The sequence below is a fragment of the Ictalurus punctatus genome, chromosome 8 (assembly GCF_001660625.3).
Source record: "Ictalurus punctatus breed USDA103 chromosome 8, Coco_2.0, whole genome shotgun sequence".
NCBI lineage: Eukaryota > Metazoa > Chordata > Actinopteri > Siluriformes > Ictaluridae > Ictalurus > Ictalurus punctatus.
This window is the reverse complement of record NC_030423.2, coordinates 26,804,476-26,819,089: the sequence shown is the minus strand read 5'-3', so window position 1 is coordinate 26,819,089 and position 14,614 is coordinate 26,804,476. Positions and strand designations below refer to the sequence as shown.

Here is a 14,614-nt window from a genome sequence, read left to right as displayed (position 1 = left end):
TTTTTATTATTATTATTATTATTATTATTATTATTATTATTATTATTATTATTATTATATATGCACAAAAAAACAACTTAATGGACTGGAGTTTTTTTTTTTTTTAAAATACAGTTCCAGCTGTACTGTATCTCTATACCCTGTGCTAAGCTTAAGAAGGTGTTACAGCTAGCAGCAGGTGCTACACTAGTCCAGATACAGCAAGCTGCAATCTGACACGCAGGACTAACAGTCATAGGGCCTCACTAATAATAGCTCCATCCTAGCAGAAAGCACATTCTAAAAAGTGACACAGAGGCTGTATTTACATTGTGACCCTTGATTCTGATATTTTGACACAGATATGATTTTTGTCCCATCTGACTACCTGACCTGACCCATATCCGATTCCTGTTTAACTTATTTTCAAATACCAACATGCCAGAGAGAACCTAATAATAGTCAAATGGCAGCCTACTCAAACACTGTAGGCTACATTGAATGTCAGAAAAATGCTAGTTAGCCCAATGCAAATGTTTGCTAGCTTTACAATAATAAAGTAACTAAAGAACTGATTTTGCAGTTTCAGCGCAGTTGTTCTAATGTCATATTTAGTACACTGCCAAGATGCTGCATAAATGCTGCTAGCCAAAATGCTTACGTTAGCATATTGTAGACGCGACCAAAGCTAAAATTCATTGTCATTGTGCTCCAAGCCATTCCAGGGCAACACCGAGCTATTGAATACAATAACTGGATTTATCTCCCAGGAACACCTTCACTTGCTTGTAGATTTGGACTTTTAGACTCTTTGTATTTTACCTTGAAACCCTTAAATCCTACGTTGGTATTGGAGCCAGGGCCGGCTGTATCCTTGCTCTGGATACAGCCTTGTTTTTGTTTTTACGGCTTGTTGAAACAGATTCATAGGATGGTTTATTTCTTACAGACTACCCTCCATGATTCACGTTTGTCTTTTGAACTCCGAACGATTATTTGACCTAGCCTATGGTCACAATATAACGATGATCATTTCAGAATGAACAGGAAAATCAGATTTGAACAATTCAGTGTGAGCCAAATGACTATGTATCAGATTTTCGGATTTACAACCTCATTTGAATGTGGCCCAAGATAAAACAAAAGAAAAAATCTGATTCTAGCTGTTCCAATCTGGCAGACATCAATGGAAGAAAAAAAACAAAACAGAATTGATTAGCAGAGTCAGAAACTAGCAACTTAGCGTCTTAAGTCTGTGCTAGCATTATCATCACCACCTGTTTTGAGCTATGGCACAAATTATATATTGGAAATCATACTTGTTCTTTCCGTTTTAGTCTTATATACAAGCATACAATTTAGCTAGCATATGGATCTGTGATCTATTTAGATAGATGGTTTTCCCCTCATGCCTTCACCCCTCGTGACCACAGCATTGTTAAAAATGCGATCGTCTTATCAGGAAGGAATGCTTAGCATTCGTAAAAGGCAGCCTACGATTATGACTCAAATCCAAAGCCATAGCTGAACAATAGCTCTAAAAATAAATCTGATGAGCAACTGAGCAATCTCTTAGCCCCTGCACCCAAATATGTGACTTTAAATGGTTAACTTCCTTTGGATGTCTGATTCTGATTATAAGTCTTTCAAACAAAATTGTTAGCATAGCTAAATTGAGACTTTCCCATTCAAATCAAAGACTCTCTCTCTCTCTCTCTCTCTCTCTCTCTCTCTCTCTCTCTCTCTCTCTCTCTGTGTGTGTGTGTGTGTGTGTGTGTGTGTGTGTGTGTGTGTGTGTGTGTGTGTGTGTAAAAAATACTTAGCAGGGGAGTGTTATGTGTATGTTCAGTTTATGATATCATGAAATAAACCCCACAGACTGGTACTTTTAATCTTTTATCTTTTAATCACATATCCTGCAGGCTAAGGTAGCTAGCTAGGTAACTTAGCTAATGTTACTGGTGTACAAAAATACTGGTTGTGAAAGTACATTTAGGTGACTTTGGTTACTGTTGAATAAATTACTGAGACAAAGTAAGTTGAGGCTCAGGTTCTAATAGCCCAAGTTGTGTCTAGTTGTGACAAGTGTAAGCTAGTTTACTAGCAGTTAGCTAGCAAGCTAGTTGTTTCGTAGGGAGGATGGCATGAGGGTATTATACTTCATGTACATTCAGATGCAGGCTTTTTATTTATTTTTATTTATTTAAAAATGAGAACAGATTTGTTTCCAAGTTGCTGTTTGAATTTCTTATTCTATCATTTTAGTGTTTTTCTACTGTTGTTTGCTCGGTGAATGAACCCTGATGAAAAAAATCGAATGGTTTCAACTACAAATACAATTACAGACCATCAACTAACCATTAAAACCGTTACCATTACCATTATTGGTGCTTAATGGTACAACTAGACATAACATGTCACCAATAGAAGGCAACAAATTACCAGTAGAGACCATTATAGTTGCTATTAAAACCAATACAATGCTTTGTGAGTAAAACCTTCACGTGATTTTTAACAACACTGTTTATGTACAATGTTTTGGTGAATCCTCTGATCACAGAAAGATTAATGCTTATTCACATAGATCTGGATCGTGTCTCACACACTGCAAAGGTGAAATATTAAAATAAACAAGATCGATAAATTATTAAACCTACTAGATTATTAGATTTTAATGCCTACACGGAGTGGACAAAGATGGAAACAGGAAATCCCCGAGACAGAAACACGAGGCCGGGGTCATGTCTATTTTAAAACGAAGATTCTATTTTCGACAGGCCTCCAGAGGTGTATAAAAATAAAAAAAATAAAAAATAAAAAAAGGATTGTAAATAAATCACGCTTTGATTACACAAATAAGAAGTGGCTGTATTCATATTTCACTAGTGTATGACTGAAATTCATCCTCAGCTGGAATTGTGGTCTGTATTAATATGATCTTGTCTAATGTGTTTTCAAATTAAAATTCTGAACAGGTTATAACGCTAAATTTCAATTACTGCTGTAACATCCCCTAGAGAACTATCTCTGCAGACTGTTAAAGAATAGTTGTAAATAAGGCTGCTCAGTTTTCTGTACCGTTTAGAGAAATCCATATACTGGCAAAATTGTTCATCTGTTAGGCATCGTCAATGTTGATTGATTTTAAATATAACCAAAAACCTGATTCATCACACCAAGCCACCTTCTTCCATTGCTCCATGGTCCAGTTCTGATGCTAACGTGCCCATCGTAGGAGCTTTCGGTGGTGGACAGGGGTCAGCATGGGAACTCTGACCTGTCTGTGGCTCTGCAGCTCCATGTACAGCAATCTGTGATGCATTATGTGTTCTGACGCCTTTCTATCATAGCCAGCATTAATGTTTTCAGCAATTTGTGCTACAGTAGGTCTTCGGTGGGATTGGACCAGATGGGCAAACCTTAACTCCCCAATGCCCCTGTTGCTGGTTCACCAGTTGTCTTTCCTTGTACCACTTTTGGTAGGTACTAAACACTGCAAACCAGGAACACCCCACAAGCCCTGCCGTTTTTTAGATGCTCTGACCCAGTCGTCTAGCCATAACAATTTGGCCCTTGTAAAAGTTGCTCAGATCCTTACGCTCACCTATTTTTCCTGCTTCCAACACATCAACTTCGAGAACTAACTGTTCACTTACTGCCTAATAAATGTATTCCACACCTCGATAGGTGACACTGTAATGAGATAATCAATGTTATTCACTTCACCTGTCAGTAGTTTTAATATTATGGCTGATCAGTGTATATAAGATATGTTTGGACTTTTTTTGAAATGACAATGTTTTCAGACCTTTTGCGTTTTAGCTGGTTGTCAGACAAACACCATGTTGGAACTGAATTGTGTGGGGGAAAAAATTTTGTGGGGGAAGTTCTATGAAAATCTAGGCTAGATTTAAAAGTATTTTTGATATGATTTCCTACTATTAAAAGTAAGGTTTTGAAAAGTTTTTTTGCAAAGTGGTTCAGAAAAATGATCAGAATGAGAGTGTAATGTGATCCAAAGCCTATCCTGAAAACTCTGGGTGGGAGGTGGTGGGAGACACACCCTGGGTGGGACACCATGTTAGTGCATCATGAACACACTCATTCTCACTCACGCCGGTGGGAAGAAACTGAAGATCCAGGAGGAAACCCATGCGTATATGGGAAATACATGCACAGAAACTTCACACAGATAAAAAAAAAAAATTGCAGTTGTTATTACGTTTTAAAACGCCATCTAGTGTCCAATTCGTTTGTCCTTGCGTAGTCCATATTTGTCCTATAGATCCTGATAAAGATATGGCAAGAACAAATCTCAATAATCAGAATACTATGTTTATAGTATATAGTGTATATAGATTCACCAGTATACTAATCCCTGAAAAAATATAGTTTTAATAATGCTTTTTTTAATCGTTTAAAATGTTATATTTAGAAATTCCTCAGTACTCATACACGCATCAAATAAGGTAATACATGGGTTTACTTTAAGGATTTTTTGCTTGTATTATTATTATTATTATTATTATTATTATTATTATTATTATTATTATTATTATTATTATTATTATCGGCTTTCACAAAACCGTTGGTACTTTTAATTTGTAATGCGTACTCCCGGTTCCGGTTTCTGCGTCTGACACGCATGTAAACAACTAGCTCGCTGGAGTTTAGCTGCAGTATAAGGTACATTACTCGTAAACACAGGGTTTTTTTGGCCAGTCATCGCGTTTACAGGTGAGTGTGTGTGGCTTGAGAACAAATTCAGAAATCTGAAGTGTATTATTTTCTATAAAAAAGACTGTTTTTAGCTAGCTAATGTTAGCTAGCTTTTAGCATGCTAACTAGCCAGGCTTCATATAATGTGATTTAAAGTAACTTGACTAGATACGTACTTCAGTTTAGATTAATATTAAGTTGTATGTTTGTTGTCTTTTAATCATTTTGTGTTTTGTACAACCTTATTCGTTCAAAACCAACTGTAATATAGCTTTATATATGGAATAAAACACTCTATATATGGAATAAAATACTTTATATATGGAATAAAACACTATATATGGAATAATATACTTTATATATATGGATAAAACACTATATATGGAATAAAACTATATATATATATATATATATATATATATATATATATATATATATATATATATATATATGGGATACTATACTTTAAATATGGAATAAAACGCTCTGTATGGAATACTATACTTTATATATGGTATAAAACACTATATATGGAATAATATACTTAAAACATGGAATAAAAACAGTCAATTTCTGTGTAAAACCTGTTGTTTGTCGTGCAGCCGGAATTCCTGATCCTGATTTGTGGCAGCGCCGGTGCCTGGAACGCCATGCTGCAAGAAGCCGAGACCACCCCGGGTCAGGAAGGGATCGTAGATCTCGAAGAACCCAAGAAAATGACCCGAGAAGACTGGAGGAAGAAGAAGGAGCTGGAGGAGCAGAGGAAGCTGGGAAATGCTCCTGCTGAGGTCGATGAGGAGGGAAAGTACGTTGATGTGGCATAAGAAGCTTCTGCGATTACTCTTACACACACACAGTCTTTCATTGCTGTTAATTAACATTGTGATATCAAAGCTTTTGATTCCTCTTCATGCTGTTGTGTTTTCTTTTTTAAGGGACATCAACCCTCACATTCCCCAGTATATTTCCTCCGTGCCGTGGTACATCGACCCCTCAAAGAGGCCCACGCTCAAGCACCAGAGACCTCAGGAGGAGAAACAGCTGGAGTTCTCGTCTATAGGAGAGTGGTATAAGAGAGGCGTACAGGAGGTAAGCAGCGTCCCGACGTCTAGTTTAAATCGATTGCGTTTTACGGATGAAGACGGACGCTGAAAATCTGAAAACAAATAATCTCTTCCGTGCAGAAATCCGTCAGCACAAAGTTCAGGAAAGGGGCGTGCGAGAACTGCGGTGCCTTGACGCACCAGAAGAAGGACTGCCTTGAGGTAACACGTGGAATTCAAGCTTTCTTTTATTTCCGGAGTCTGTCAGGTGAGACGTAATGGATGTTCAAGCTGGATACGAACGGATTTATCATAAAATTCAACTAGTCATATTCAGTTACGAGAGAAGAAACGCTGGTGTATCAACGCCTCAACTGACGGAAGATTCATCACTTGCTTATTCATAGTTAAATATTTTTCTTGCCATACCGTGGATGTAAAAAGTTTACACACCCCTGTTAAAATGGCATGTTTTTGTGTTGGGAAAGATAAGTCATATCAGAACCTTTTTTGGGTCGGTGAAACGCGTCCTCAAAAACAAGTTTTAAAATTCTTCTTCTGTTTCTTTCGCCTCGCAGCGGCCCAGAAAGGTCGGAGCGAAGTTCTCGGGTACGGGCTTTGCCCCGGACGAGCACCATCAGATTCAGCTCAGTCTGGATTACGATGGGAAGCGAGACCGCTGGAACGGCTATGACCCCGAGGAGCACATGCGCATCGTGGAGGAGTATTCGAAAGTTGACTTGGTAATGTTCACTGAATCGATTATATTAAATTATTTATTTATACACACACACACACACAGTTGTGAAAAAATAAGTACGACTCATGGAAATTGTTGGCGTATTTGGACAAGCAAACATTTGATCCTATTTGATACAGTGCCTATTGATAAAGTTGATATACTTGAACAAAGTCACTAGGAAAATTAGTGTGTTCAACAGAAATATCAATAGATGTGAGATTCTTCTGTGGAAAAAGTAAGTACACCCTTGATCTCAGAAGCTAGTATTGCCCTCTTTAGCAGAAATAACTTCTTGTAGGCATTTTGCATAATTGTCCACCAGGCTTGCTGGAATTCTTGACCACTCTTCCATGGAATATTCTTTCAGTTGCAAGATGTTTGAGAGTTTTCTTGCATGTTCTGCCCGTGTCAAATCCCCCCACAACATTTCAATGGGATTCAAATCCAGGCTCTGACAAGGCTTCTTTTTGAGCCGTTCCTTGGTGGATTTGCTCGTGTGCTTAGGATCGTTATCCTGTTGAAAGGTCCACTTTCGGTTCAACTTTCAGACAGACGACATCACGTTATCTTCAAGCACTCTTTGATATGATGCAGGATTCATAGTTGTATAAATGAGTGCAAGCTGTCCAGTCCCTGAGGCAGCGAAGCAAACCCAAACCATAACATTTCCACCACCGTGCTTCACAGTCGGTATGAGGTGCTTCTCTTGAAAAGCTGTCTTTGATCTGTGCCAAACATGTCTCCTGTTACTGTGGCCAAACAACTCTATCTTTGATTCGTCTGTTCAGAGCACATTATTGAAAAAGGCTTTTTCCTGGCTCGCCTCACATGCAGGTCAGATCTGCGCAATCTCTTTCTGACTGTAGAAGCATGCACTTTCACACCAACCGTCGCAAGACTTCCTAGCAGATCCTGTGATGAAATTTTGGGGTTCTTGGAGACTTTGCGTCAGACGGTCTGCTTCTGGGTTGAATTCGCTGGGACGGACAGTCCGGGACTAATTGGCAGCCGTTTGAAATCTCCGCCACTTGTAGATGATTTTCCTTCCAGTGGAACGACGTATTTCAAATAACCTGGAGATCTTTTTCAATCCCTTACCAGACTCGGGCATCCACGACCTTTTTTTCTGAAGGCCTTACAGAATTCTAGCTCTTGGCATGACGACACCACACACCTCAATAGCAAAGGGAACACCAGACACTAGATATGAGAGGGGTATAAATAAGACCGGTTCCACCTGAACTCCCTAAGCAGCTTCTAATCACTGGCACCCGATCTTCAACACCCGAGTATAATTTTATGATTTGAAGGGTGTGATTAAACGTCGGGTGTATTTACTATTTCCATGTGACCGATCTGTTCATTTAAATTATGAAAATGACTACAAAATGTCATTTGATCACCTTTATTATCGGGCACTGTTTCAAAGAGGATCAAATGTTTGCTTGTACAAATCTGTCAAAAAAAGGCAACTATTTCCATGGGGTGTATTTATTTTTGCACATGACCGTGTATATATCTATATAACGATTAATCAGAGACGTCGTCGTACTTTTTCTGTGTCACAGGCAAAGCGCACTTTAAAAGCCCAGAGGCTACAGGAGGAGCTGGCCACCGGGAAACTGGATCACAGAGTACGTACTCACACCCGAGAGATGTTTATAGACTTTCTTTTGTGGTGGGGTGAGGTGAAATCTTTTTCAATGAGGAATCAAACAATCCAGCAGTCATTGGTACATCACTCAGACTGATTATTAAGAGATGCAGAAAGAGACAGAGGGAAAAGGGGACGCCAAAAAAGTACTGTAATGACAAAACAGAACAACTATCCCCACACCACCCTTCCCCAGGGGATTAATAATCTCCATCTCTGAATCAGCTACATCACTCTCTCCTCTCCACTAATAGCTGGTGGGTGCTCTGGAGCACTATGTCTGCCGTCATATCATCCAGGTGGATGCTACACACTATGTAAAGCGCTATATAAATGTAAGGAGTTATCATTAAGTCACTACACTACGGTCAATGTCGCACAGTTTCTTAACCTACAATATCAAGATGGTGGAGAAAGGAAAACCGGATCAGTTAGAGTTTAACAGACGTGATCGCTGTCTTTTTTTTCCGAAACCTTAACGCAAGTTTCTTTGTCACGTTAAGCCCATAAGTGGGGTGAGTTTCCAATACAGTATGTAACATGTCTGATAGAATTTGAAGTATATTAGCCCAAAATGGGGTTAAGTTACGACAGAGAACATAACTATGAAGGAGAATAGCTTTCTTTTAAAGCTAGAGATCTTCCTTCTGCCTAATTGTGATCGGAAAATCTCTCCGAATGCGGTCATCCTCTACGGAAAAAGGTCGGGTGTAATTTCCACACAGCAGAAGCTTTACTGAACGTCAGCACGGTGTTGTTATTTCAGCAGCTCCAGTTCACTGTCACAGAGTTTAGGAGTGAAAGATCTCACCGGATCAAAGCACTTCCGTACATCGCGACAGCGGTGACGCACGTTTATACGAATCTGTCCGCACTGATGTTTGGGAATGAAGACCTAAAATGAACGCTCTTGTGCTCCCTCAGCACTTCTGTCTTCAAAGCTCCTTCCTCTATCAGATGGTTATAAATAAATCCCGCTTATTACCGGCCCTATGTAATGACGTCCCGATTACGAGCCAAATAACAGAAAGACGTAGATGAACCCTCCCTCCGTGGACGCGCAGAAGTTTCCTCATTTCCTGTTTCCTCATTTCGCTGAGATCCGCGACGTCTTACATCTTCCACGTTCTTCAGTCTTTTAACGTCGAGGCTTTAAAACGTACTTTAAACCAGCCGCAAATCCACGTTTTTACATTCTCTGAATTATAAACAAGTAGTTGTGTTTATTTGGTTTATTTTCACGACAGACATTAAGTTGTTTTATGAATAGCAGGATTATACTCGGGTATATATAAATAACGTTTTTGCTTGTACTTAAGATTACATTTCCTGTCAGCACCGGAACATGTTCTAAAACACCACATACATATTTGAAATAGTTTAACTGAAGTGTTTTAACAAAAAATAGCTGCTTTCTCTTATGAACTTACTCACCGATTTACAATTTATGTTTATAAATATAGCATTTGGGCGCACGGTGGATTGGTGGTTCACATGTTTGCCTCGCACCTCCAGGGTCGGGGGTTCGAATCCCACCTCTGCCCTGTGTGTGCGGAGTTCGCATGTTCTCCCCGTGCTGTGGGGGTTTCCTCCGGGTACTCCGGTTTCCTCCCCCAGTCCACAGACATGCATGGTAGGCTGCTTAGCATGTCCAAATTGTCCGTAGTGTGTGAACGTGTGTGTGTGATCGTCCCCTGTGATGGGTTGGCACCCCGTCCAGGGTGTCCCACGCCTTATCGCCAGAGTTCTCTGGGATAGGCTCCAGTCTCCCCGCGACCCTGTGTAGGATACACGGTACGGAAAATGGATGGGAATACATATGGAATATGATCTCGTATCATATGTAAATTAGGTATATAATCTCGACATTAAACAGATAATAAAAGGATTTCTACGTGACTAAGCAACGTTTCTTTAATTGTCGATTAAGTATACTTGTCACAATCAAAATTTCCCTACCAAAGCTTTTAAAATATCGTTTTTATTAGCAACCCTAGAGCATGTCTGTATTTTCCCTAGGGGACAAAGCCCCTCATCTCTGTCCTTCCTCCTTCAGGAACGAGAACACAACAGCGAGGACGAGGACGAAGACAAATACGCAGACGATATCGACATGCCCGGGCAAAACTTTGACTCCAAGAGACGAATCACAGTGAGGAACCTGAGGATCAGAGAGGACACCGCTAAGGTAACATCTTCGTGGCTTGTTTATTTATTTTAGAAATCCCGTACTCCGGTTAGTTTAGAGCTCCGAGTACTCGAGTTATTAGCGTGCGTTATTCCTCAGTTCATATCCTCAGTATGCGTTGAGGAAATTATGAATCTTTTTTTTTTTTATTGTATTTTGCATCAACAGGTTTAACGTCTAAGTGAGGGTTAAGTGTTTATTTCTTTTTTTAACAATTTGTCCAATCTAACACGTTCATCCTACAACAGTACCTGAGAAACCTGGACCCGAACTCGGCTTACTACGACCCGAAGACCCGAGCCATGAGAGAAAACCCGTACTCCAACACCGGCAAGAATCCAGAAGAGTACGTTTCTGTTGAATTATTTCCAATAATGCCTTTCAGTTCATCTACACGATCCCTTGATCAGTAAACCTAATGAATCGGTTTTCTCAATGTGCGACGGAGGTAAAGATCCTTCGGTCCAGTCGTGCTCGGGTAGCTGCAGACACTCGTGAGAGAGGACAAACACTACACTAATATTCCTGTTTTTTGCAGGGTGGGGTACGCCGGAGATAACTTCGCACGGTACAGTGGCGATACGATCAGCATGGCACAGACGCAGCGTAAGTAATTAACGTGCACTGTTATACACCTGTAGCTGATGGACCGCTACACTTCGTGCAGTTTATCAGGATAGCGAAAAAGATGGTGCAATTTAAACATGGCTTGTTTTTAAATGTAGTGCACAAAATGCGTCTTTGTGTTTAGAGAGGTAAATGAACAATACTAAAGAGAACACTTTGTAATTTGAGTCTAAGACACTTAGTAGTGAATAAAAAGCTGAATAGTCTTAGAGTTGTGCCCAAAAGTTTGCACACCCCTTGCAGAATCTGATCAATCTTACTGCACAACCGTATATAAGCCATGTTGTTTATTAGAAACCTCATATACCCTTCTGTAGCTGCTGAGATGATTGATATAACCTGTTTGTTTATAGAAGAGACGGATTTATATTTGTAGTAATAATTTAACGGACCATCATTACGCTCATCTCTCCTTCCTGTGAACGTGCTTGCGTCATGTCTTCACCGCTCTGTCGTTCAGTCTTTGCCTGGGAGGCGTACGAGAAGGGAACGGAGGTCCACCTGCAGGCTGACCCGACCAAGCTGGAGCTGCTCCATCAGTCCTTCAGGGTCAAGAAGGAAGACTTCAAAGACCAACAGAAAGAGGGCATCCTGGAGAAGGTATGGCCAAACATTATGCTCTCGGTTCTTTCTTTCGTTCTTTCTGCGGTGTCGTAGCGTGAGTGCTGTTTGTCTGTGTCTCATCTCAAGTACGGGGGTGAGGAGCATCTCGACGCGCCTCCACGGGAGCTGCTGCTCGCTCAGACCGAGGATTACGTGGAGTACTCTCGACACGGAGCCGTCCTCAAAGGCCAGGAGAAAGCCATAGCCCGCTCCAAATATGAAGAGGACGTCCTTCTTAATAACCACACCGTGAGTACGGCTGACGGGCATCGGGATATAATGTCTGCGGTTGTCAGTATTATTGAAAAATTCGACTCGATCGTTTTATTTTGCAGTGTATCTGGGGCTCGTTTTGGAAAGACGGCATCTGGGGTTACAAGTGCTGCCATTCGCTGGTCAAACAGAGTTACTGCACTGGAGAGGCTGGCAAGATAACCGCAGTGAGTTATCGCTTTTATACTTAAAGTGATGCAGTGAATCGTCTCCTTACCGCTTACGTGGAGTAATGACGCTACCAGTCAGTGCATGCAGAGTCGTTAACAGAGCTTTCCCTTGCAGAACACATCGTGCGTCCCGTTTGACGAAGGGGTCGAAGACGAAAATGAGGAGGTGCCGAAGACACTTTTAGAGGTACTGACAGTTCAGCTAACCGCATTGCCTCTCAGCGTGCTTCTGTGAATTTTCCCCCTTTTCCATTTTTCTCAACCACTAGCACACGTTTTACCTGTAATCCAGCAGGAAGTGGGACGAAATGAAAGAAACAAACACGGAGGACAAAATGCTGGTGAAAAATGTATCTTTATTAGTGCGCGAGTCCGAGATGGTTCACATGTTGAATAGAAAATATTTTACCGGCAAAATTACAACATTGTAGAAACTGGATAGGTGAAGTTCGTCACGACAGACTTCGATGTTGGCTTGACAAAGTCGGTCTGAAATTTTTAAATGGTTATCAGATTGAAATCTGAAGATAATGTAGATAGGGTAGATAAGGTAGGATGGACGGATAGATTGAAAGGGTACCAATAATTGTGGAGTTGGATGGACGGATAGATAGATGGATGGGTAGATAGGTATGTAGGGTGCTAATAATCTTAGAGTTGAATAGATGGATAGATGGGTAGGGTGCCAGTAGTTGTAGAGTTGAATGGATAGATAGATAAGTAGATGGATGGATGGATGGATAGATGGATGGATATATAGGGTGATAAATAGATAAGGTTATAAATAGACAGGGTGTTGATACGTGTAGATTTGGCTGGATGGACAGATAGATAGAAAGGGTGCCAATAATTGTGGCGGTGGATGGATGGATAGATAGATAGATAGTTGGGTAGATAGGTATGTAGGGTGCCAATAGTCTTAGAGTTGAATAGATAGGTGGATGGATGGATGGATAGATAGATAGATAGAAAGGGTGCCAATAATTGTGGAGTTGGATGGATGGATGGATAAGAGATAGATGGGAAGGGTGCCAATAATTGTGGCGATGGATAGATAGATAGATAGATAGATAGATAGATGGGTAGGGTGCCAATAGTCGTAGAGTTGAATGGATAGATAGATAGGTAGGTGGATGGATGGATGGATGGATGGATAGATAGATAGATAGGTATGTATGGTTCCAATAGTCTTAGAGTTGAATACATAGATAGATAGATAGGGTGCCAGTAGTCATAGAGTTGAATGGATGGATAGATTGATAGGTGGATGGATGGATAGATAGGGTGATAAATAGGGTGTCTATACGTGTAGATTAAAAAATAAATGAATAATGAATAAAAAAAAAAAGGGTGCCAATAATTGTGAAGTTGGATGGATAGATAGATGGTTAGATAAATAGGTAGGGTGCCAATAATTGTGGAGTTGAGATCCGCTTTAACCGGAGGTGCACACAGTCTCATCACATCCGCAGATGAAACAGTCTTGTGTTTTTTCAGCCTCCAGTGTTCCAGTGAAGATCACCAACCTCCTCATCTCTATCTGTGCACCCATCTTTACTCCACCCTTAACACTGATTATAAATAAATCTCACCTACAGAGCAGTATAACTGATCTCAGCTAGCACCGGTGAGAGTGTTCATACAGTTTACATCACATCAGCTCCTTCTTTATCATTTCATGTTTTCATAGCACAGAACAGAAGGGAAAAAAAGGGCTTGATAGAAAGCAGCCTTATATAACTCGAGCTCCGTTTGATCTTGGGTAGGTTTTTAGAGATATGAGAGTCTGATGTGCCGTATTCGGTCTTCTAGATGCACCAGGAAAAGATGAAGGAGAAGAAGAAGAAGAATAAGAAGAAGCATAAGAAGAGAAACGACGACAGCAGCAGCGACGAGGAAGACGAAGCCAAAAAGAAAGAAAAGCTGAAACGGGTGAACAGTTTGAGCTACCCTTAGTTTCAGTTTAAGTGTATATACACTAAGTAAATGCACAGGTTTATACGTGTAACATTTTATAACGATGGTGTAAACCCTTAAGAAACAAATACCTTGAAAATACCCGTGCGCGTTACGTTTTCCCTGATAAAGTGCTGAAAGTTGTCGGTCGTGTTGCAGGCCCTGAGCGCCGAGGAGCAGAGGTTGAAGCAGGTAGCGGAGATGATGCAGATCGACGAGAGGAAGAGACCGTACAACAGCCTGAAGGAGATACGCGAACCCACAGAGGAGGAGATGGAGGCCTTCCGAATGAAACGCCCCCGACCCGACGACCCCATGGCCTCCTTCCTTAATCAGTGAACTCTCTTTTTCCTCCACTTTTTGCTGCACTGATCATTCGATCCCAGTCACTTCACATATCAGACTGGGATAGCTTAGTTTTTCCAAAACATTCGTCTTTGTTTTAGCTCAGAATGCGAACTGAAAGCTGTAAATATAGCCCGCATGGCAAAACGCACCATGATAACTTGATGTATTGATCATTTGATCATCTGTCCTCCATCGTTGATCATTTCTGCAACAGTATAAAGATTTGAATGACGTTTCTGAGGATTCTTTTCTTCTGAGAGGTGACGACTGGATTTAGTTGTGTTTTGATTTCAATGCTTATTCAGAGTCAGA

At 40.6% G+C, this 14,614-nt stretch overlaps 1 protein-coding gene across 1 annotated transcript; it reads left to right on the top strand.

Annotated features, from left to right (window-relative positions):
* The first annotated feature begins 4,591 nt into the window (after window positions 1-4,591).
* Window positions 4,592-14,535, top strand: slu7 (SLU7 homolog, splicing factor). Its single transcript, XM_017473654.3, has 15 exons — window positions 4,592-4,716; window positions 5,301-5,503; window positions 5,634-5,787; window positions 5,883-5,963; window positions 6,320-6,484; window positions 8,052-8,117; window positions 10,194-10,325; window positions 10,574-10,671; window positions 10,864-10,931; window positions 11,413-11,552; window positions 11,643-11,804; window positions 11,891-11,995; window positions 12,114-12,185; window positions 13,811-13,930; window positions 14,114-14,535. The coding sequence occupies exons 2-15, from the start codon at window positions 5,349-5,351 to the stop codon at window positions 14,291-14,293; spliced, it is 1,698 nt and encodes a 565-aa protein (XP_017329143.1). The 5' UTR covers window positions 4,592-4,716; window positions 5,301-5,348; the 3' UTR covers window positions 14,294-14,535.
* Window positions 14,536-14,614: the final 79 nt, after the last annotated feature.